This window comes from Haplochromis burtoni, unplaced genomic scaffold (assembly GCF_018398535.1).
Source record: "Haplochromis burtoni strain Fernald_Lab_line unplaced genomic scaffold, NCSU_Asbu1 Contig_106, whole genome shotgun sequence".
NCBI classification, from domain to species: Eukaryota; Metazoa; Chordata; class Actinopteri; order Cichliformes; family Cichlidae; genus Haplochromis; species Haplochromis burtoni.
The window spans coordinates 444,429-469,710 of NW_024582467.1; the positions used below are offsets into that span (position 1 = coordinate 444,429).

The 25,282-nt window shown below is 38.5% G+C and overlaps 1 protein-coding gene across 1 annotated transcript in view; it reads right to left on the reverse strand.

Annotated features, from left to right (window-relative positions):
• LOC102311620 (protein kinase C epsilon type) overlaps window positions 1–25,282 on the reverse strand; it is an 88,745-nt gene that overhangs the window by 15,947 nt on the left and 47,516 nt on the right. Inside the window, exon 11 of the mRNA XM_005935433.3 lies at window positions 6,489–6,643. Coding sequence (XP_005935495.1) covers window positions 6,489–6,643 — 155 coding nt within the window. The remainder of the gene's footprint in view (window positions 1–6,488; window positions 6,644–25,282) is intronic.

Genomic DNA, 25,282 nt, shown 5'->3' on the forward strand with positions numbered 1-25,282 from the left:
TACAATGTTTGCAACCTAAGGTTGCTTCAAACACACACACACACACACACACACACACACACACACACACACACACACACACACACACAGAGCAAAAGGTCAAAGGCTTCAGTGAATAGGTGACATAATCCATTTAATCCATTACTGGTTAAACTTGTTCAAATATACACAATTATTCTCCGTGTACCCCTGGTTGGGAAACACAGCTGTAACTGGCTTATCTTTAGCACCCAGCAGGTACTGTTATATTTTTTGTTATATTTCAATGTAAAAAAAGACTGCATAAGAGATGGATGTAGCTTCCAGGTTTTAAAAAGGGATGTTAGTGTTCAAGTGCCTTACATTAGCTTTTTTTTTTTTAATGGCTATAAAAAGACTTTCAGTCCTGAGTCGAACACACACTTTCCTGGTGAGTTGAGGTTCTCAGTCACTGGGTTACAATCAATTTTTTTTTAAGTTTTCTTCATATCATGTCTTAGAGATGATTATTTGTGGTATGCTTATTGGCTAATGATTTATTTCTTGTTCTTTTTTATCCTATTCTTTCATTTGAAATGAATATTTTTCCTTCAAAGCACATCTGATTTTACATTTTCAACTAAAATCTTCTATATTTAGTTTTATTAATGCTTTACTGACACATAAAATACTGTAAATATAAACTAAATAACACGTCAGACACTAAGATTTGTTAGGATTTCAAGGGAAAAAAGTTTTATTTCAGTAGATGCACTAAAAGTGACAAAAAAGTTTTCTGTTCTATTGCTCCTTTGACTCAGTCATATTTCATCCTGTCTGTCTGAAGAGCAAAACAAAGAAAACATACCTGGCAATATTGTGATCAGCTAAAACAAAATGAGACTTTATTAAACCCTCTGGCAGAAATGAGCTGTTGGAGCAACAAAAAAACAGGATTCATACAAAGTAAGAATGTTTAAAGCAGTTTCCTGCAACCATTATTATCCTGCACATATTCATCTGATAGTTATGACTTTTTGAGTAATTTTTAGAGGGGTGTTGAAGAAGAACTTCCCCAAAAAACACATGCTTGGTAGGTTTCTGGAAATGAAACCAAAAGACTGAAAGGGCAGATAACAAGAATTTTAGGTGCGTGATTGCAGGAAGAATGTGCATTGTGCAAATGGAGTTTACCATCATCTCTGGCGTGAACTGGCCTTTAATTTCTGGGCAAACGAGCAAATTCCCAGCCGTGTTCTGCTCACACTGTGTTTTTGTGTGTTTGTGCATGAGGATTTCATCCCATCACTTTGTATTCATGGCTTTGAAGGGCAGACACATGGACAATAAAAAGTCACAACAGTAAACGTGCACATACACACAACCAGCAGCCCCGGGATAAGCTGCAACCAAAACAGCCACATCTCATGTTAATGCAGTATTTGTTATTGTAATAACTGATATATCATTTTAACAGAAGCATTTTTTTTATTTTAGGGACATGTTTTGGAACAACTCAGAGACATTTCCAAAACAGTGGTGGTTCTTTTTGCTCTTAATAATAGGCCCAATGTTTAATGCCAAGACTGGAACCAGTTAATTAGACTATTTAAGGCTTAGAGTTTTTGAAGGTTCTCACATCATAACCAGCCAGGGTACCTGCTTATTTGTGAACAACTGCTGTATTTATCAGGTATCATTAACAATATCAAAAAGTTTGGGTTCAATGAGAAGGTTTTTTTTTTAGAGTAAACTGAAAGTGCATCACCAGGCTGCTATTTTAGTTTAGACTGGCATTAGCTCATGTTCATCCCTTTGATAGGCTTAGAAGTTACGGTAACTTTGTAGAGCTGCACCGATTACTGGATAGTCACTGGTCTCATTGACTGTTAATAATTTACATAAAACTGTTGTGTCTGCTCTGACATGATGCTTACAGGTTTAATACTTTCACGTCGTGAGAAAGAAGGTTTTCACAGGACTCTACGCAGTCCTTTGAAAAATCGTCGTGGAGGACTTTTGGCCCACTCTTCTTTGCAACAGTTAACCAACATTTGCAGCCATTCATTTATATACAGCTCACTTAAGGTCGACCCACAATATTTCAGTCGGGTTGAGGTCTGGACTTTGACTGGGCCACAGGGACAACTTTTCTTTTTTGGCCATTCTGTTATAAATTTGCGGCTGTGCTTGGGACCATTGTTGTGTTGCTTGAGCCAATTTGAGCCAAGCATTTAGCTATCAGACAGATAATCTCACATTTGACTCTAGAACACTCTGGAGTTTGGAGTGCATGGTCAACTTAATTGCAAGGTCCCCAGGTCCTGTGGCTAGAAAGCGAGCCCAAATCATCACCCGAGGTGTCGGCACGAGGTGTTTATCCTGATATGCTGTGTTGAGTTTTCGGCTGAAGTAGTGCTAAGGCTTATGGCCAAACATCTCCGCTTGAAGAGAGATATTTGGCACCCCTTTCAAACAAGCCATAGTTGTTCAGTCTTTTTCTAATTGTGTGGTCAGCTTTAGTATTCAGTATGCTGACTGAGGCCTGTAGAGTCTGATATGTGGCTTTTAGGTTCAGAATGAGGATTAAATGGTCTGCTCTTCTGGTGAATCTGCTTGTACATCAATCCCTGTAAAGACTGTGGCCTCCTACAGCAGCCTACAGTTATCTATCCTCTTCTATGGAAGCAGTAAGGCTTTACTCAGTTTTTCACAGACCTACATGGAAAACTATAATTTTTACACAACTTCCTTAACCCGTAGGTATTGGTTCAGAATAACAAGGTAAAATGCAATTATTTGGTAAATTTTACAAATTATCCTGATTGCTAATGTCACCGTATTGTCCTAAGTTTGATAAGCAAACAACTACCAAGACTGAAAGTATAGTTTTCCTCGCAAATCTCACATCTGTCCTTTTTCCTGTCAACTACCAAGCATTTTGTTTTTTGTTAGTTGGCAAACAGCTTTTTTCACATTTCGTCCAATCTTCTCGCCCACTCCAAAAATAGCACACTGTTAACAGTGCCGTTGCACTGTGTGATCTAAATGTGTCGAGGGGTCAAAAATAGTAGCATTCAGTTCTGAAATGTTTGTGCTGGCAGAATTCATACAAACTCTTTTATCAGTAAATGTGTGTTTAAGATTTTTAAGAACCCGCAGCCAGCCTATAAACAAGACAAGTAAAAGTAGCCAGTGTACTTATCTTTTCTTGAGACTTTTTTTGAGAATAGACAAAACAATGAAACAGTTTTCATTGTTCTGCTCAGTTTGTAGAGTTCATCACATAGCAAAACAGGGTGAATCTGAAACTGAATAGAAACTTACTACTATCCCAGTACTCTTTGGCCGACCTTGGCAGGGTGGAATAATCAGGGCTATGTAATTCTTTTCAGATAGGTCAAAGCTGTTGTGGTATTCTTTCTCTATCATTGACAGGAACAACCTAAGACCTTGACAGTCTCCACACTGTGAAGGTTTTGACAGTCTGCCTGATTTCACATAGCCTTCTAGGGTTCAATTTTGACCACTTTTGCATACATCTTCCATGTATGCAAAACCTTCCACTCAACTCTGATCCGTCAGAATTTAACATTTTTAAATATTATTTGTTTTTCTCTTGCTGCACTGATCTTTTCTGCTGTGGAACAATCAACTTTTAAGATAACAGTGAGAAAAAAAACTCATTTGGCTTATAGATGAAATATGAATATCAGAGATGTGCCTCAATCTTTAAATTAAATTAACTGACAAGAAACTGGCCTGAGATGTTTGAAGCAAACATGTCAGAATTTTGTCATCATCAAGTTAGAGACATTTTATTTCTAATGATAAAAGTATTTATGAATTCTTAATGAAAAGTACATGTAAATATGTTTAGAAAGTGGGAGTATTGAAAGTTGCAGGACATTTTCTGAAAAAAGATCAAGTATATGGACATGATATTTTCAAATATGGTCTTAGACAAGGATGACATGTGGAAATGTTTAAAAAAGGAAGGGGCACATGGAGGCTGCTGTGCTTCAGGAGGTAAAATTATGGGTCGTGTAAGACTGGAAGGTCAATAGTGAATGACGCTTGTAGTATACAGATATATATATTTATTCTTTCTGGATTCTTACAGTGAGTGTATTTTCTAACATACAACAGAACATTTCAACAGTTTTTTTTTCATGGCACCATTCAAAGAGACCTGGTTGTTAGTCTAGATTCAGGCTGGACAGACTGCTGTGAGGACACATGAGGTTTCAACTAAGGAAAATGTTTTATATCAACAAGCCTGTGGGTATAGATGTGTGCTTGTTTATGTGTTTTAAATATTTTGCTGTTGGGAGGATCATACAGGTGTCAGGGAATTGGAAACTTAAAGCCATAAACAAAAATTCTCTCTGCTAACATGCCACAGATGGTACGACATAAACACATGCAAACTCATGCACAGGTTGCATGATGAGAGACTCTAAACAGCAAATTAAAGTTCACATTCATCCGGGAAAACAGCAGAGAGAACAACATGCTTTTCTTCCATCAGTGATATTTTTGGATCAAACAACCAAAATCTTCTCTGAGTCTCCATCCATCACAATGGTGTTATGATTCAAGTTGTGTGGATTTTTTAGGACCAATTGTGTGTTTCTTATTGGTTGACAATGATATTATGACTGAATGGATCCATGCAGACAGAAAATACCTGGAGCAAAAGGACAGTGAGGTAATCTCAGCACACGTATGAACGCAGAGCACTTCCAGGGTCATGACCAAACACAAGAACACTCTGTGAGTACTCGACAACAAGCAACACTGTGTTAAAATGAGCTGTTCCTCTCTCAGTCGGTGTTCTGAAGGATCCAAACCAACCTGACATCAGTGCTACTCAACATGCCTGGATGAAGTTTAACTACACTCACATATTTGGCTTAATTGTTCTACACCTACTGTAAATCAGCTGATGAAGCTTGAGGATGTTTTTTCTTAAAGGGTGTCCATCCTCCACAGAACCAACTAGCAGTGGTATAGAAACCCAAACATTCACTTGCCATCACCGGGTAAAGTATTCGTTAGCAACACGAAGTGAGGCAAATGACTGAAGCAGCTATCGGTAGGAAAACCACTGATTTACATGTGACTGAGAAATAAATCCATTAGAGAGTTATCTACCTAAATGATTGTGCACTAGTTACCAACTGTCAGCTTTCTATCTTAATAGGGCTTTGTGTTGGAAAATTAAGATTTTCTGTGGTTGTTTGCCAAGCTAACAATGTGCAGCCCAAGACTGATGATGCCTGAACTAAACTTGAGTTTAGCTTGAACGGAAAGAAGTTAGAAAAAAACAATCAAACACTGGTCAAACATAGCTGGTGAATATAACTGAGACTACCAAAAATCAGTTATTTAAATTTTTCCCTGTCCTAGAGTTTCCATATTTTTATATTTTTTTAGGTTTTTGCAATGCAAACATCTTGGTATTTAACAAATAGTTACCAAGATTTTGAGTTTGAAGAGAATCACGGCTTTACTATTATTCTCAAAGACACCAAAGTGGTTTTTTTTCATCCACCCAGTATTTACTCAGAAAATACATTCAGAACAGATAATATATTAGATAGACTTACTGGAACACACTTCTACATACAGGGGTGGATGCAGCTACCAGCATCGCCATCACTGGCTGATAAATCATGCAATAAATGACTCTACAATAAATAAATTGTTGTTGCTAAAGTGTTTAGAAAATGTTCAGGACAAACTGTATAAAGTTTGCAGTTGTTGATTCTCCATTCATTCTCTGACTTTAAGCATTACAAACTGCTGCACTGCAGTGCTGATGTACCAACTTCGGACAAATGCTAGTGCCTTAGCCAAGGGCAATGACAAAATAATAATAGAAAGGTAAACCAGATTAAGCATGGTGACAGCATGCAAACTGCACAGAAGAGATGTTATGCAGCATTTTTGTCAAATTAAATGGTTACCTAGCACCGTATAGCAAAATTTGAAAAGGACTGGTTCTTGCCCCAAAGCCACTATCAGTAAACAGATAAAACTACATTTGGCACAGAGGAAAAATATTACTTTAACAAGATTTTATGTTTTTTAATTACTGTGCTGCATATGTATTAAAGCAAAGCAATAGTTGTAAAGTATTTGGTCATTTGTGTTTTCCACCTTGGAAACTCAAAAGTACATATTTAAAGGTTCTTAAATATATTTTCAAACCTACCACTCCACCTTTTATGGTTCGTGCATTCAGAAACTTTCAAACCAGCAGAATGATGTGCAGCCACTGAGCAGTTTGACAACAAAGTTCACAAATTACGTGCTCAGTGATTCTGTGAATCACCCACCCCTGAATGACTGTCCAAACAATGGAAACATGTTATGTGTTGTTAGAACATGGGCGCTCTGACACCTACTCAGACCAATGTACATTTCAGGAAAGGAAGGCTTTGCTGCAGTTTTCTTCATTCTTTGATTTTTTTTCAGAAATTCTCTTATGTCTCCTGTTAATCGAACAAGCACATCACGGTTACCTGTAAATGACTCCGTGTCGGTGCAGGAACATCAGGGCAGATGTGACCTCGGCGGCGTAAAAACGAGATCGTGCCTCATCGAACTTCCTCGATCGCTGGATCTGAAACATCAGGTCTCCTCCATTAACATATTCCATCACAAAGAACAAGCGGTCCTGCGGGAAGACAGTGAAAAAGAACTTTATTCAGTAACTGTGTAAATATTTCAATTCGAAAATGGCAAAAATATCAACATAACTCACTGATGTTGGTAATTTTGTGAATGAAACATGGCAATAACAGAGCAGCACTTCCTCTTTTAAGATTCTTGATTTTAAGCTAGTGCTTTTACATTTATCCATTAATAATAAATCAAACCGTTTTTCTGCTCTTGATTCTATATGATATCCTGGAGTCTCTCATATGATCATCACAGGTACACAGCTCTGGCTGAGCACAGCAGCCCCGCCCACCAGCTGTTCAAACATTCTGTTTTTCACAATTTTTTCATATCACATCTGCCTAAATCAAGACATTAGAAGAAAACAATAAATGGAACACGAACTGTTTATTAATCAGAGAGAAAATCTTAGTTGTAAATTTAACCCATTTTTAAAAACACAAGACACTTTGGATTTTGTCTCAAATTTCCCTGAGTAGAGAAAGAAAAACAATACAGATTGCTATGTGACAACCACTAATTGTCCCTACTTCCATAGAACCCCTTCCTGTGATACACACACATACAGAGGCGAAAAACAACACACACACTGCTGTAGACCACGCCCTCTGAGCCCTATTCTCTTGGTAATGAAAATGGGCTCCGTGGGGAAACAAACGGCCTCCTTCCTGAATTCCAGCTCGCTTTCTTCATATAGGAAATAAGAGAGAGAGAGAGAGAGAGAGAGAGAGAGTATGTGCAGTGAGGGTGCTGTGATATAAACAGCTGGGTATATAAGAAAAAAGGAGGAGCCCGTCAGAGCCATTGTGTGAGGCCTCAGGGTTCACATCGTTAGCTGTTAAGGTGACACAGAGCTACAGATCTGAAGCTTCTGTGTTTCCACCACATTAAAGGAGACCCCCGGCTGTGAGGCGTATATAGGATTTGTAAAGAGTGACAAAGACTGAATCTGAGACACAGGAAGTATGTAAACAGAATATGTGCACGTGGAAAGGTAAAAAAAAAACCCAAAACCAATTTATCCTGTAAACTCTGTAGAACAAAGACAAAAGCATTTCTATGTGTGTGTTTCATTACATTGAGAGCAAACAAAGTTCTGTTTCTTGCATGTACCTAAAACTGTGGAGCTAGCTGCACAAACAACCGCAGTTTCCTCTCCAATGCAATTAGCTGTGAATGGGTTTAGGCATGACAATGATTGTGCATGTTCTACCCTTTGTTATTTAAAAAAGACAACAGCAAAGAAGAAGTAGAACTTTTATGATTGTCTCACACCCACTGAGTTCTCCTTATTAGCATTGGAACAGTGATTAAGCACGAACATTGAACATCTTTGGCTTTATACAGCACCTGCTCCATTAACTCATCAGATGCACGTCAAACCTGTCGCCATCTGGATACTTGGGGCATGCTTACCTAAAAAACTGTCAGTATGTTTGGCCATAATGAGTGTTCATAACTGGCCACAGGATACATTAATTCTTAGTCATTGTCTATGTTGCCTGCCTTGCAACACATCTTGAGAGCTTTGGACTGCACTTTAAGAGACAGAGTGTTGAGTTGCTGATCCTGAACTAGTGAAAAATTTTGAAGGTAGTCGTCACTCTAAAAGAAAGACACATCTTGATTTGTTGTTTCGAACATTTCAAAAAAGCTGGAACATTTTTCTAATACCTTAAAAAAGCAGTTGGTCTTGGTTTATAGTCTTGGAATAGACAGCGAATGTGACACACCTGTCAGGTGCAACTCAGTCTTTGCAGGTTTGTAAGCGACTGTAAATGTCTAATGGGCTAAAGTAAGCAAATACATAAGGACAACAGACATTTATGAGAGCATCATTAAGCCAGAGAATTGAAAAAGTTTATGGCATAAAAAAGCCTCTTGTTTCTTAAATCTAAAATTAGAGACTAAACAAGTTTTCAGTTTTTTTGACCACTTTGCCCCAGTTTTCCCAACCCACTTTACAGATGAGGACATAATTATTAGCCTCCAAATATGATTTTTTTTAAGTATTTCCCAAGTGATGTTAAATAGAGCACAGCTTTTCCAAACATCCTGGTTTTATTTTGGATGCTTACATTTGCACAGAAGCAAAATGAATCTGAGAAAAATTGAAAACTACCAGCGTCAAAATGATTAGGCCCTGTGATACTAATAGACAGTTATGCTGTAGTGCAATCATTTGTTGTAGTCTCACATCCTTCTCTCCCGAGTACTCCCAGACTATTTTGCTCTGGCGAATCTTTCAAACTTCTCTAGATTTGCTGGTCTTCCTGCATAGACCTTGATCTTCAGTTCACCTCAAAAATTTCACTGGGATTCAAGTCGGGGCGTCATGCAGGCCAGTCAGTAACCTTCCTATTGGTCTTTTGGAGGCAGATCTTCACCATAATCTTTCTCCAGGTTGTGCTTCACCTTCAGCCTGGTTTGAGGGTGTTTCTTCTGCAGAAGTGAAATTTCTTAGTAAGTGATAAATTTTGAAGGTAGGCTGTTCTGGGGTCTTTAGATACTTTCTCACTTTGACTTCTTACCTCTGCCAGGCTTGTTCTGTACTGTGTGACTCTCTTTGAATTTCTCAATGATTCTTCCCACTTGGGTTTTAGACACTTGGAAACACTGTGGTAACTTCAATTCAATTCAAAATGTTGGAAATTTATAAAACAGTGCACAGATTTATTTCTCTTCTGATAGCAATAATAACCAGATATGGCAATTCCATTTTAACCATTGCAGCTCAAACAAAACAACTGTCATCAACTGTATGCTTACCTTCTACCGATATACATTAACCTTCCTCTGGTTCCCCTTTTTTAAAATAAAAAATACAAATAATTTATATTTCAAGTGCTAAGCTTCCCAAGGGTGAGGGTCGTTGCTAGATGGAGAAACTACCTGTTTCTCAAATTTTTATCTTGATCACAACTTTTGACTTTCCACAGTTAAATGGGGAAAAATGGGGAACAAAAAAATCAGTACCCATTGATGAACCTGCTTGTGCCAATCCCAGTGCCATACACCACCATTTCTTCCTGTTAAAAGGGAGTTTTCCTTCCCATTGTGGCCCATTGCTTGCTCATTAGGGAATCATACAATTATTAGGTGTTCTTTCTAATCTTGTAGCGTCTTATGATGTAAAGTGCCTTGCGCTGACATATACTGTAAATTTGTGCTATATTTTATTAAAAGCTGAACTGAATTAAATTTAACTGAATGCAGTTACAGAGCTTGAAAGACTTGATTGTTCTTTAATGAGAGTCGCTGAATCTAGACGACGAGGAAGTCCAATTTTGTTCGGATGCAAAAATTGTACATTAGCAGGTATTTTGCAGATGACTGCGAACTTTTCTTCTTCTCATATACAGATACTTCATAAGACCATTTTAACCCTTTCATGCATGAATTATGACAACCTCAATCAGGATTTTTTTTCTTAAGTATTTTTATTCATCTTCAGGCATGAAAAAAAGATTTTTGAACTTCATTTTTTTAAACATGAGTTTTTTTTTACATATCTGAATTATGAATTTGGTACGGAGGGACACATCACTGTCCAATGTACTGGTTGATGTGCAAGTATACCATCAACACTGGCACAAATACAGGAAAACAGCCTTTGAATAGCCACTGTAGTGACCACTATGCGTGAAAGAGTTAATGTGCTATCATTATTTCCAGTAGGCAGGTTAGTATAACAGATACGATGGAACTCCTTCGACTTCAAAACAGTTTGCAGTTGTGTAGCAACTCTATGAAGGCTACAAGAGCTAAAATATTACGCTCTATATGAAATATGTCAACGCTGACCATATCTAAGGGTATGATAAGGGTACCAGATGTTGGTAAATATTATGGTCTGCTGACCTGCTGAGATTGCGGTTTAAATGATTAAATTGGATATAGACTTAATTAAACAGCATTTGAAAATCATGTCTTCTTAGCTTACCAACCTCTGTCCCTATGTAGATGTTATACCTTATTTTGTGTTGTGTTGTGTAGCACTGCCTAACAAGTGTAAAACTGATTGAAAGCAGGTACAAAGTCCATTAAAATTAAAAGGGTCCTGACTAGCAGTGGGTATATGTTACTATACTAATACACTTTTAAATCCTTTTTAACTGCCATGAAATCAGGATTGCTACTGAGTTTTAGGGACCTTCCACAATGAAGCGTTATACTGTCTGTAGAGTATTGTTGCTTTTCTTTAGTTGGATTGGAACTGATTAAAAAAATTAATTTGGCCATTCACCAAAACATGTCACATTCATGCCATGTATATTTAAAGCCAACCTTGGGCTCTTTTCTCCCCACTGTTATCAGTTTAAAGAGGCCTCAAAATTTCGTGTTACATAAGTGGCCGATAGTCCACCTCAGAGAGAATTTCTTCCCTCCCTCCACTCCTCCTGAAAGCGACTTTAAACAGGATGTTGAAATAGTTTGTTTAAATGTACCCAAAGTCCCAGCTGGTCCCACCCAATCAAACATGAATAAACATTTCCTGACTGTAATTACAAATGTACAGATACTGGCTTCCCATTTCTGACACACAGGCGCGCACACACAGACACACACACACACAGAGACAAAGTCAGGGCATATTTTAGAGGCACACGGCCAGACGATTCACTACATTCTACATAATGCTGACAATAACGTCTTGATGGTTATCCGACTATTTTGTGTGTGTGTTTCTAAAGTTTGTGTGTATGAGCCCTCTTGGTGCCAGCCTGCTGTTAAACAAGTCTTAACTTGAATCTCATTGCATCTTATATAAGCCCAAACCATTACCTCATACTGTCTGTACTGTGACCACACAGTCAATCACATACACACTTATATATATTAGTGCTGTCAGCGTTAATCTCGTTAAAATGACGTTACGCCATAACCGCATTAACGCAGCAAATCTCCGATAACGAGTTACCGCGGATCGCCCCGTGCGTGGGGCTGCATGGCGTCAACGCGTTAATGAGCTAACCGTGCTTATACGGCTTTAAAGATGTTGAAGAAGCTCCTTTAAGCAATTACTGTGATGTTCCTCCACCTCCAAAGAAATGTCAGGAGTCCGAACCACAAAAGAAGCACGTATTCTCGGAAAAGTAGTTGCAGGAGGTGAGCTGGCTTCAAACAAATGATGAAGAGATGTGGTGCGGAATGTGCTGTGAAAATTTAATAAATGACAAATTAAAAAGGCATGAACATTTTCTTTGTATCGAAAAAATATCGAACCGTGACACCAAAGTATCGAACCAAACCGAACCGTGAATTTTGTGTATCGTTGCACCCCTAATATATATATATATATATATATATATATATATATATATATATATATATATATATATATATATATATATATATATATATATATATATATATATATATATATATATATATATATATATATATATATATATACACATATACATATATATACATATATATACACATATACATATATATTAGTTATGTAATTGATACTTTTGATGTGCTCACATTGCTAAACTGAGATCTAATTATAGAAATGTTAGATAAGATGAGTTCATCTGCGGAATTACTTTCCACCACTCCAGTTGTTGAAATGTTAGCTGTAACGCACTGCTTCTCCTCTCCTGAAAATATGAACGGCTGACATGAAGCTAAAATAAACACTTTCATCAAAGTCAGTCAAAAACGGGGAACAAAAAAACAACAAGTGGGGTTTGAACTTTTGTCCGTGCACGAACAAAAAAACTCAATTGCTGCCCCATTTTCCTCGGAACATTATGAGCCATTACCGTTTGGCTGCTGGTCATTACCACACAGAGGCAACCAGTAAAGATTCACTTGGTGATTTCATTCAACAGAATCTGGGTCCTGAGTTTGTTTTGTGGTAATCAGAGTTTTCGTAATGCTATATGGTAACTTTGAGAAGTGACTTTCACTCCAGATGTGACAATTACTCTTCAGAAAAACTTGATTCATCCTTTTATTTTTATTTTATTTATGTGTTTTTCGCAGATGTTGACTTGAAGAGAAGAGCTGGACTTTTCCTTTTTTTTTCTCCTTGCAAAAGGAAATAATTGTAATTGGAGGACAGAGCGTACTCTGTGTGTGTGGCCACTGAACCTGTTTTTGCTTTCAAAAATTCTGCATTCTAATCAGTTAAACATATTAAACCCTAATGTGTTTAGTAGAAAAATCATTCCTGCATTCTTGGCTTTGCCTTGAGTCTGTATAATCTTCAATTTAATTTGTTCCTCATATTTATCAATCACTGCATGTATAAACACACAACAGCAGTAATACAGGGCAATGCAAAATGCAGTAAGGGTTTCATACATATTTGTTTTACGCAAATGGAAGTTAAAGTTGAGAAATGTTGATCATTTTAGATGTCTGTTGTATTCCAAATGTCCTTCTACTATCCAATGTTATTAAAAGCTACCAATAGCAGAAATTAAATATAGTGAAATGTAGATTTAATAAGCTGTGGCTTAAGGTGGATATATTAATACAATTTTCTGGCTCTGGCACAAAAATACAACATCCAGAAATCAGTAATTGACTCAATCATACGAACAAATGTTGGCAGCAATTTAGAGTTTTGAAAGCAGCCTATAGATGATGTGTCTCTATGGACAGACCGTAGACTGTATATAAAAGACGGTCATAGTCATCCACTAGTTTGGCATTTCAGCCACAACTATGTCAGTGTTTCCAACACATGCTAAATATATATAAAACAGAGCCATAAAATACACACTTTGCTCATTTTAAAAGTGTGGACATTGCATAGTTTGTATGGTACTGTGTGATGTATGGTATTGCTCTTAAAAAAAGCTTATATATTCCAGGCTCAAACTGAGAAACAGAGAGACATGCACTAAAGCATAGCTCGATTTATTTTCTATTTTCCACTAATTGGACCATAATTTTTTTATTTTTTTATTTTTTTAGAAAAACCTGAGATACTATATCAAAAAAGTAATTTTCTTACAGAATTTCTTAGAATCTGACTTTTTCTCCACCTGCTGGCCATTAGAAAGAATGCAAGTTTAAGCCACTTTAGTTTTTGGCACAGATATGTAAAAAATTATGTCAATAACTATATTAAAAAAAACATGTCCTCATAAACTAAAGACAAACTTTATAACAAAAAAAAATCTTTTATATGATTTAACATCAAAATTGATTTATATTAATCCTTTCTGACCTGCCACCTCTACCACTGTTGGGTTTAGGTAAGTAAACATCAAGTCTGAGGTCTAAGGAATGCATTATGTAAGGGTTTCAAGTATAAAATTACATGTTTGTCTATGCCTGAACTGCAACCCAAGAACAGCAAACATACCTCTACTAATGACTGTAGTTTTGTAAAGAACAACTCTGCACTGCTCAAGGCTGACACATATTTGGCCGGGCAACCTGAATGTTGTGCTTGTGTGTGTTTATTGTTCTCACACACTAAATTCACCCTCACTGTAGTTCTCTGACAGAAGTTAAATACTTGGTGTGGGCTGCTGGTTCTCCCACAGAATATCGTCTTACTCCTTGTTCCCATAATAAATAAATAAATGAATGAATGACAAGTGTAGCTTATTTTAGAGTTTAGAAATGTGTTAACATAGAATGTAGAATTATTTTAGAGACACTGACACTGCCCTCAATGTAATAAAGGCCTGACTGTGTCATGAAGTTAGGAGTAGATTGTAGAAGACCCTTCCCTCAGTTGAACTGTGAAAGGTCTCAACATTTGTAACTGGATAACTGTGGTCTGGAAGGGAGATGGGTTTTTATGACCTCTAGGGAGTCACCTACACCCACAGTGTTTTAACTGTCATGCACACTCACTCACGTGCACACACATACACAAAGGTATGCTTACACAGTCACTCACGAGCACTCACATAGACACAGACACAGAGTTTGCAGCACACCGTGGGGGGGGTTTATGATGGGGACGCCTCTATAAAGCTGGCTGTAACTAACAAAGGGGTGAAGATTTTGCAGAGGGGCACCGGCCTGGCAAGTCTTCCCTTCTAGAAGATGCATGCTTAAATGAGGATAAATGAAGATGAGTAAAGATGAGTAAAGATGAATAAAGTTTTGTGAAAATGACTACTGAGTCCGGTGCCGTCTCTGGTCGAGGAATAAAAAGAACCGGGGTAAAACTGATTTGTTTTTCATTGGTGGAAGGGAAAAAAAGGAGGTAAGTAGTTGACTGTGATTCATTTAATGAGAAACAGACTTCCAGGAATGTCAGGTGACTATAAAAGGTCGATCAGGTGAACTGTGTACCGTGTGTGTTTTGTGTGATTTTGAACTGGACAAAGAGGTAGATGATTCTGTGAGTGAAGGTTTTTTCTGTCTCTAAGCAACAAAAAAGTGCTGTGAGGACAATGTTCATCCATACATGTGTGAGCACTCCCTGCACATCTTCAATGTGTGGACAGAGTGAGAACATGTCAGCAGCACATCAGGAGGAAGAGAGGAGGATGGAGGGAACAAGTGGCATAATAAGGATGTTAGGATAACTGGAAAACAGAAGAGAGTGGGACAGATGAAGCCAAATATGTACTTTGATGGGTCGGCACAATAGTGCAAAAGTTCGCCTCACAGCGAGAAGGTTCACCTGTTGGTTCTCCTGTTTCCTCATGGTTTTTCTTGGTTTTCTTGAACGCTCAAAGATATTAAACTGTATTTATGGCTCCCTCTGCCTTCTCTAGGAGTAGGATTATGGGAATTTAACCAACGCAAAAGCTGAGGACACAAACCTGTGTGCAGGCCTGTACAAGCAAAAAGTGTGTTGCCCAACAACCATGGGGATGGATGCTACATTAAGGCCAAATTCTGACTGGCTGCAAAGTGAAATTAACCCAAGTACACATCAAAAATCATCTCAAGTTACTTTATGTACTAAAGTAATCATCGTACAACATCAGAGCGTCCCAGTGATTCGAAGATTCCCAATCAGGAAGAACAGCTACAACAGAGGAAGGGATTACCAGCAACATGACGAGAAGAAAACACAAAAAGTCAATCACATTAGGTGACAGTCTGGTGCAGAGGTCCTGAGATAAGGTTTTCTCAACTTCAAAGCGAGCAACTAAAGCAACTACCAATGAGAGTTAAGGACACTGTTGACAGACATATGGCAGGGTAGTATATACATTGGAGGGTTACCTAGGAAACCAGAGCCTGGACTGTGCTTTAGTGACCAACCAACAACTACATCTCTGTGTGAACGGCCCTTTAGGAGAGGCGGCCATCTGTTGCAACCAGTCAGAGAGTGAGGGGCAAAAAAATACAGAAAACAGGAATACCAAGAAACCAAAAAGGGCAAAAAGTATGAAACATAAACTGAGGAAGAGACAAAACATGATATTTAATGAAAAAAAATCTACTTTAACTACATTAGTCCAATACGACAAAAAACCCTATGATGGGCTGGTGAGGCTGAACCCTTCTGCCCAGCTAGGCTAGGCCGCAGCTGCCTTCCACCCTAGTCAGATAAGTAGTTAAAAAATGGATGGGTGAAGATGCGATTGTAATAACAGCACTGTCAATGTTACCAGTGCTTTCCTCTTTTCATTTGAAAATGTGCAAAAATGGTGCCAGTAAAATCTGTTGTGCGAAGAAAGGAGCAGCATGACACTGCTGACATCGGGTTAATGGTTGTGTCAGAGATGCTTTTTTAACCCCACTGCAACTCTCAAAAAGCCCACTGCAGTCTTCAAAAAGCTCTTTGGGGAAAAGAGGACAGGACAAAATGCTCTCATTTTAAAGGTTGCACAAGAAGTGCAAGAACACACACACGCACGCACACACACACACACACACACACACACATCCAAATAATTTGTACTGATGAGGTGATAAACACAGAGCTGGCATCAGGTTGCTGGTTGTTACTACTGATCCGTCTATTGAAAAGCTAATTTGCCCAGAAGAAACGCTCAGAAGACATCTTCTATTCACATAATAGTGTCACAGTGACTTGTAAAGGGTCTAACTATCACCCAGCTCTCTTGAACACCACTGAAGATTTGTCATAATGATAAGAAGTAGACTATTCCTGGAAGGGAAGGCTGTCTGGGTGGATATGTTTGAAGTTTTTTTTGTGAGTGTGTGAGTGTTTACATTCAGTCTAAGGTGAAGAGATGGGGTCAGTTCAAGGGTGTCAAAACAGGCCTTGCAACTTACATTTGTATTGTGTAACATCAGGTGCTGGTCTTAGTTTATATTTAATATCTAAATCTAAATGCAAATTATGGTCTAGTTCACCATCTACATCTCACATGAGATTAAAGACTGCAAACACATCTTTAGCTTAGCTTAGTTGCAAGAAAGGTTCAAATTTCACAATAAAATAAGTTTGCTATTACCACAAATAGCTACTAGGTTTGTATTTAGATATTATGACTGTTTACTGTCCACATAAAAGCACATGTAGATGTAGATATTGCACCCCCAACCTCATGCACACAAAGTTATTTGCAGGTCAGGTCACTGCTAAACCACAGGTAGGTTTAGGGTTAGGCTGCATTTTAACAAAACAAGCATAACTTTCAAAAGCAAAAAGATCTTATCTTTCAATCAAAGTCTCTGAGGTACAGTTTGGCCTTGCAATTCTTCAATTACTAAATTATGTATAAATTCCATATAAAGGGGAAGATATGACCCCAGCCATAACCCTGACACAAAGCCTGTGATGAAGTTAATGTGAATAATGTCCTGTGTTACCTGAGCCACAGGGGGCAGTGTTCAGCTGAACTGTGCACAACACTGCTGCTGAAGAGTTTGAGAAAAGTGTCGGCAGTGACAAAAAGGGCATCCGCTGTGTCGTGACAGGTTAAAGTCCTCAAAAGCAGAGCTTATAAGCATGAATTAGTAAGTCTAGTACATCCTAAGTAGTGGTAGTAGGAGTGCTAATGAGCTCGATGCTCAGCTGAGACATAGTGTCACACATAAATGACCAAAACAAGGTTGCAAGATTGATATCTATCAAACTGCTTTATCCATTATTACTGCTAAAGCAAAGGTGGTCACTTTACATACAATAGGACAAAAAAATTGATAAATACAAATAATTTTTATGTCGCCACATGTGAATGTCAATAGTTGCAGATATAACAGATGTTAAAAACTAAGACACATGGGTTGAGTTTGACTGATTTTCATCTCTGCTCTCAGTCTTCTAAACCTCAGTCTGTGTCTGCTATTCTCTGGCTGTCTTCATCTCTATCTGTCCTTCCATCGTTCTGTGTCAGTCCATCTGTCGCTCTCTGTCCTAAGCACCGAACAACAAAGGTTCATTAATGTACCTGCCTGGTTTCTGCCCATCCCTGCTTCCTCTGATCTTTCCCTCTTAGAGTTCATTAAAAAACACTCACTCTCCACTGCAATCTAACCGGGTCTTTGCATCACAGCTACTTTTTTTCCCCTTTAAACCAATCTGTTTCAACGTCTGCTTCTCTTTATGTAATCTTTCCTTCACTTTGGCAAAAAGAAAACAACAACACAAATACCACCAGCCATCTTGTTATCACAAATACTGAAAAAAGACTTTTTCACGTCTTCCCCTCATCATCTCTAGTTTGCTCTCCTCGCCATCTGCATTTCCTCGTCCTCTCCTTCTCTGACTTCACTTTTCAGCCTCACAGTGTATCGAGCAGAACGAGGCCTTGGCGCTACTGTTGTATAATGTTATTTACATTTCTCAGCGGTAATTAGGCCGATAGGGGAACGGTTGTGATCCCACAGTCGATTAAGAAGAACGAGGAGGGCGGGGCGGTTGTAGGTACAACATAGGTCACACAAAGTACAAAGACTTTTTTAGGCATAGTGATGTCACCATGAACTCAGTGCCTCCATCAGGTTTTGGGATATCTTATAATGTAGTCAGAAGTTTAAAATCAAATTGAATAAAAATGCATAATATAAAAATCGACCGCAATAATTATCAAAATCGATTTATACAAATAATATAATAAAATAACTTAAACAATTAGTAAAATAACAAAAATAAATAATCCAAATGATAGTTTTCTCAAATTTTGGAATTACTCACATTTATATAAAATGAATCAATACAAGCACTAAATAAAAAAAATCCTATAAATATTATAAATCAAAGAAAATGGATGGACGGAGGTTTTTACAGTTATCACTTTAGAAAAAAAATAATATTTCAAATTAGCACAATCTCTCTTAGACAGACAGACACACAAACACTTGCATAACCACGTTCCATGTATTCATCACCAAAGATTTGTGCACAGCACAACATGTCTGGACAGGCTTGTGTACCGGAGGCCTGCAGGTAGGGGCCACTGAAGCGTCCCGTCCTTAGACCTCACCGAGTTAAAGGGACAGACCTGGTTACTGAGGTGAGATAAGAGTGTTTTTTTGGGGTTCTTTAAAAAAAAAATCATAATTATTATTTTAAAGTGGAGTAATGCTTCTAGCTTTGTATAACCTACAAGTAATTAGTAGGTTATATTAAAAGTAGCATCTGCAAAACCAAGGCATGGTTGTCATTTGGACAAGGGTGGATTGGAGATGAGTCAGGGCCTCAAGTTGAGGACTTCAAATATCTCAGGAACTTGTTAGAAGTCGGGAAGAGAGAAGATGGACTGAAGGCAGCGTCTTCAGTGCAAACAGTGTATCAGTGCGCTGTGGTGAAGAGAGAACTGACCATAAAAGGGAAGCTGTTGATTTACTGGTAGATCAATGTTCCTTCCCTCGCCTATGGCCATGAGTTTTGGGTACTGATCAAAAAAAATAAGATTGTGGATACAGGTGGTGAAGCTTTCTCCAAGAAAAAGGTTGAGAAGCTTGTGATTGGGGAAGGTTCAGAGGGAAGCTGCTATGTCTTTGCATAGTAAGAAGCCAGTTGACGTGGCTCAGGCCTTTGATTAACACACCTCCTGAACACATCCTTAGTGAGGCTGGAGGAGGTGGCTGAGTAGAGCGAGGTCTAGGCGCCTCGCCTTAAACTCCATAGTGGAAAACAGACGGATGGTGAAAACACCACAAGGAACAGAAATCCTTCTGCAGACACTTAAAAAGAATGGCAGAATAAATCTCTTGGATTAAATTCTTCAGTTTAAATCAGTGCCACATTGTATCGTCACGGTCAGACTAGCAAACTGAGTCGATACAGATCAGCCCAGTGAAAGGCTGAGTGGAACTGGCGTTTTGCAAGAGGCGAAGAGTGACACCGCTGCTGTGTCTGTGTCATTGTAGATGCAGGATGTAAATGTGGGTTTGTTTACAGAGCATTCAGTGCGTGTTCTAAGAAGAGTGAGGTGGGAGGGTGAGGGGAAGTAGATGGGGTCAGTTGGGTGAGGCAGGTGATGAAGGTGGGGGTTCCACAAAATATGGAATACACATCACTGATAAGGATCAAAGCTGTTACATAAGAATCACAGTCCCTTTGTCTCAATCAAGAACACAGTTTCAATAACCCCTGGTGGGTGTGTGTGTGTGCGTGCGTGTGTGTGTGTGTGTGCGTGCATCCGAGGATGAATCTGATAAGAAAAAAATAGGAAGAACAAAATAAAGACGAAATAATGCAAGACACAAATACGCAATGCAGTCTTGTCTCTATGACGTTTTCTATCGTTCTCTCCGTCTCTGTCGACTCCACACACGTTTGTGTTCGCTTTGGAGGAAAATAACAGGAATAAATAAATTGAACAGGAAACACCATCAATTAGTGTAAGACTTTCCAGAGCATTCAGAGAAAATAAATACAGATGCAGCTTGCAAAATATCTTCTATGCCTCCTCCCTGACATATCTGGCTCCCACTGGTCCCCTGCAGAATTCCACATTTTTCACTGCCTATCTTGCAATGTATGTTCAAACATGAGAAGTAGAAGCAGAAGCAGGTGAAATAATCTCTTTACCGGTGTGTCATAATTCTCTTCCTTTCAAACATTTTTTTAATTGTCTACTTCTTCTAGATTTTTAACTATAAAGAAGGTGATTATGGTGACACTCCCCCTTTCAAAACATTAAAAAAAAGGTCATGCAGCCCCCTGAAATGTCTTAAAAATAGTATTATATGGATCACTGGCAGCAGCAAACACACCTTGAGAAGCTACTCAATTGATGGTCTGTTGACACAGAAAAGGAAAAGAACAAAGAAGCGCTGTTTTATCAAAGAAAGTTATTCCCGAAAGTGAGGTCATGTTGCTTTAAATGAGAAGGTTAAGGATTCTTTCACACTTCTGACTTTTTTACTTTGATGTTAACCTAACTTTGAGGCACGAAACCTCCCCTGAACTTCGGTCCAGTGACGACAGCTGGACCAGATCACAAAACTTAAAGATGGTTGGTTTCAATTCTAGAGTGGAAACTTAACTGAAACTCTGAAAAATGTTGATTCTTTCCAGATCTCTTCAGAGATGATGACAGAAAGAATGGAAGAAAAACGATACCACGTGAAGATAAGGAAACTATTTCAGCAAACCAATCCCTAAAACAATGTAGAGAGCAGCAAGAGAATAAATCCATGCATTTATTATTTATCCATCCACTTTTGCAGATAGGAAGCTACCTGCTGAACTGACAACAGTCTATGTCAGAGGCACAACCTTCTATAAACTGAGGATTCCACATAAGTAAAGTTCAGTGGTGTGGTATGATTGAAATATGAAATATAACAAACTGAGAAAAACTCACATGCAGTGGAACCTGACCATTAATGTGAATTATGTGTATAATGTGTATGTATATCATTTTGACCCTGTGTGGATTAGAGAAAATTCTAAATATTATCAAAGTTGTGCACCCAATTGTTTTATAAAACCATAAAAGTTAAATGCTATAGAATCATTCCACCCTGCAAAAATTACATACCCCCAAAAAAATCATAGAAAGCCTAAAATTACCATGACATCTATGGCCGTGACAAGTGTCTGTGAACTTGTGACCAGAGCTATACAGACAACACACATATGCAGTATGTGTATATTCCATTTCCTGTCAAAACATCATTTCCTGGAACATAAGCTGAATTCTCAGAAGTAGGCTTTGTTAGTACCTGTAAGAACTGCACAGCAAGTCTTCTAAAATAAATGCCTCATTTACAGCAGACCTATAGTGTACAGTGCATGTAGTGAACATATAGTGTAACTTTTTTAAAGACTGTTTTAACGACTGAAGTGTTATCTCATACAACCGATTCCTGTCTATCTACATGAACACGAAATGGCTATTTTTCACTTTTAAGACACAAAGGTCAGTAATGGATCAAATTATTTTGCCGATCACACCAGACACCAAAGTGTGAGAGATATGCATCATAGGCTTTTACGCTTTTACGGCTTCTGTGTGACCAGGCTGAACTCTGGATGCTGGTGGAAGAACTGGGATGGGACTTGAGCCAGCAGGCTGTCTTTTCTCACATGTTGGACATGATGGGAAATTCTCTGCATCAGATGCATCCTCACTACTCAAAAGACTCTGTTTGTTTCAAACAAGGGTCTGAACCAGCAACGTCAAACATGCGGACCTAAGAACAAAAGTGCACTGGATGGCTTTTTGAAAAGTGTGAATAAAAGCAGAAAAGTCATTTATAACTCCAATTTTATAACTAAGTGCGCTGGTAGTATTGATGTGGGGTCACTAGTGTTGCTAAATAGCAGTGAAAATACATGCACATTAAAAAAAAACAACTTCCAAATGTGAAGTTGCATGGGTCATAAATAAGCAGCACAGCAACTTTTGTAGATGTACTGTGATCCATAAATTTTAATGTGCATGTATTGGCACTTTTTCAGAGTAGAAAAATAGAGATTTTTAAAGTAGTGTTTATCTTTCATCTGTTTGGTAAAACGATGGTTCATTAAAGGTGAACAATGGTTGGTCTAGACCATTTGAGGTCAAATTGAGCCAACTACAATGACTTTGACACCCTTGGTGTTAACTTTAAATGGTCTGGTAGAGCGTGCAGGAGGCAGAACACATGGCGTTCACTCACTCAGTGTAAATTCACTGGACAGCTGCCTCGGCTTTTCACACATGGGCATGATTAGATATTAAATTGTAATTCGCAGTAAAGAGGGATGGCAAAGACTTTATAAATCCAGCAGAACATTTGCATTCTTGTACTCAGCTCCACCAGGCTGTGAAAGTGCACACATGAAGGCACATTGACACTGATGAGTGGTTTTAGCTATTTCAGGAAAGAGCTGAAGAGATGCTGTATTTGTAATAAAAAAATAAAGGTTTCAGCTTTTTTTCTTTTAAATACCAAAACCTCTCCAACTTTCATGCTTACCTCGCTGACTGTGTGTGCAGCTTGTGTAAAGCACCTGAACCTCTTCAGGTTCAAGCTGATCAGAAAGAAGTTTGCACCTCAGCGGATTATGTGTCCTGCTCTCTTCTGCATTTTAGAAAGGACACACCTGGAAGTAGCTTTATCATAAATACACACGCTCTCACACATGTGCATGTACAAAGCCACTATATGGTTCCCGACAGGAACATTTATGTAACGCACAATAGACAAAACATACAGAGGTCTGAAAGGACTGCCCATGTAAGGGGCGTCCCACCCACGGCTGCCCTTTGTGTGTCTGTCTGTCGCAGCCAACTTAAAGTATTGATGGATAAAGACGCTAAAAGTGGAGATGATGAAAGCAGAGTAACCTGTGAATGAGGGAGCAAGAAGACTGAAGACTGGTGCTTCGCTGCTTTAGTCTTAAAGCTGCTTGAAATATTTTCTTAAAAGTCTTTCTTAGCTGCCTGTTTAACAGCACAGTTCATAAAATGTTGCATTCAGCAGATATAAAATATGACACCTGAAGACGATTTGATCCAAAACATAACGAGAAGTTGTGATGTGTTCTGAGAAGTGAATATAGAGCAGTTCTCTTATTATAGTTCTTGTATAGGTTGACTGTCTTGCTATAATTCTCTCAGTCTATTACTGCTCTGGATGTGTTTACAAACCTACACGGCATGCTTAGCTGTTAACACGTCCTCCTTTAGGGCCTATTTAACCCAAAATAATGAACCTAAAATACAACTAGGTCAAGGGGTGGACAGGTAATGGCCTTAGGCCGTTTTCACACATGAACTTCGAAGTCTGAGATGATCAAGTTGGGATATTTTCTCCACAAAGTCACTTAAATCCTAAATTTGAGCCACCTCTCATTCAAAATCATCTTCTCGGAGATGTCCAGGCAGCTTCCAACAATGAAGCGATTTTTGGATCACGCTCCGGAGGTCCTGGTCTGGCACCTGTGATATCTCTGTGGACCTTAAACTTGCTAGCATCAATGTCTTTTTCAAACAGACAAGACTTTCATGTGGAAAATCGCTGCTGGTTATGAGAACTGTGCGTCCCACTACAACTGAGAATTTTTCATCATTTTGCTAGACCTACCACATTGTAAGGGAGGATTTTTTTTTTTACTTTTACAGGATTGTGCACTAAGAATTTGTACCCCAGGTTAAGTTGTTGGGGTGTTACTGCAGCATCCTGAGGGAGAACATTTGACAGCATGTCACAGTGCCATCTTGTGTCAGCACAGGGCACAATGATTATGCAACCCACATTCGCCTTTGACCTCTCACCCAGATATGCATCCCTGTGACTTTGTCCACTTTCTGAAAATCAAGTTTAAGGTTTGCTCATTTGACACTGAAGTGAATCCAGCAGACGTCACAGCGTAACAAGTCCAAGGGCCAAGGTGGCGTGCTTGAATGGAACTTCAGCTACCTACTGTCTTTACAGCAGGTAAGGGTTTTGACGTTTGGAGAACCATCATTGAAACGTTTTGATCACACCTCACTTCATTTGCACTGGTGGAAACACTCCATGTGGTTTAGCCAGGAGGCCTAAGGCGAGGAGCCTGAGTATGAAGGAGGCACGTACCTCCCAGTGGTAAATGCACCAGACTATTAGCAGCACCATTTGTACTTCTGAGCAAGCCAACATCACTCAGGCTTTGTTCTAGGAATAAGGCAGGTTAAATATCAGCTAATGTTCTATCCAATATAATCCCCTGCCAAGCACAAAGGTTCACTGCTGCAGTGCACGTGTGAACACAAGATGTACGCAGTTTAACCCAACAATCGTTTTTCTATTAAGGAGAGGGGAAGAAAACAAAAGGAAATTACAAAAGAATTAACAGAAGACTGCCTAACGGTTTTTCTCAGGTTTTAAATGATCTTTTATCCCCTTTACTAATAATCTAATAAGACTAAATAATCAAACTTAGAAGAGCAGTAAAATCTTTTATCCTGAACATGTAAGTTATTTTTATCTTGTTTCTTCAAATTCAAGATGCAGCAGAAACAAATGATCAAAGATTTGGATTAAAGATGTTCAAAAGAAAAACAGCAGAGAAAAAGCTCGAGAACAGCCTGCAGTTTGATTCAGTTTTTCCTGTGATGTTAAAACTTGTCGGGTGAAAGTTTCCCTCTTTTTTTTTAATTTTTCTATTTTCATTCTTTTTAATCTGTTGTACTTTTGAAGTTTTCATCAAGAAACAAACTGCAAATGTTTTCTCCAAGAGAGCTTGTCAGCTTCGATGTACGACGGTACAGATTCTAATTCCAATGCTGCCCCCTGGAGGTGCAAATAATGTCTGCATGTTTGTGTGCGTATGTGTGTGTGTGTTTGTGTGTGTGTGGGG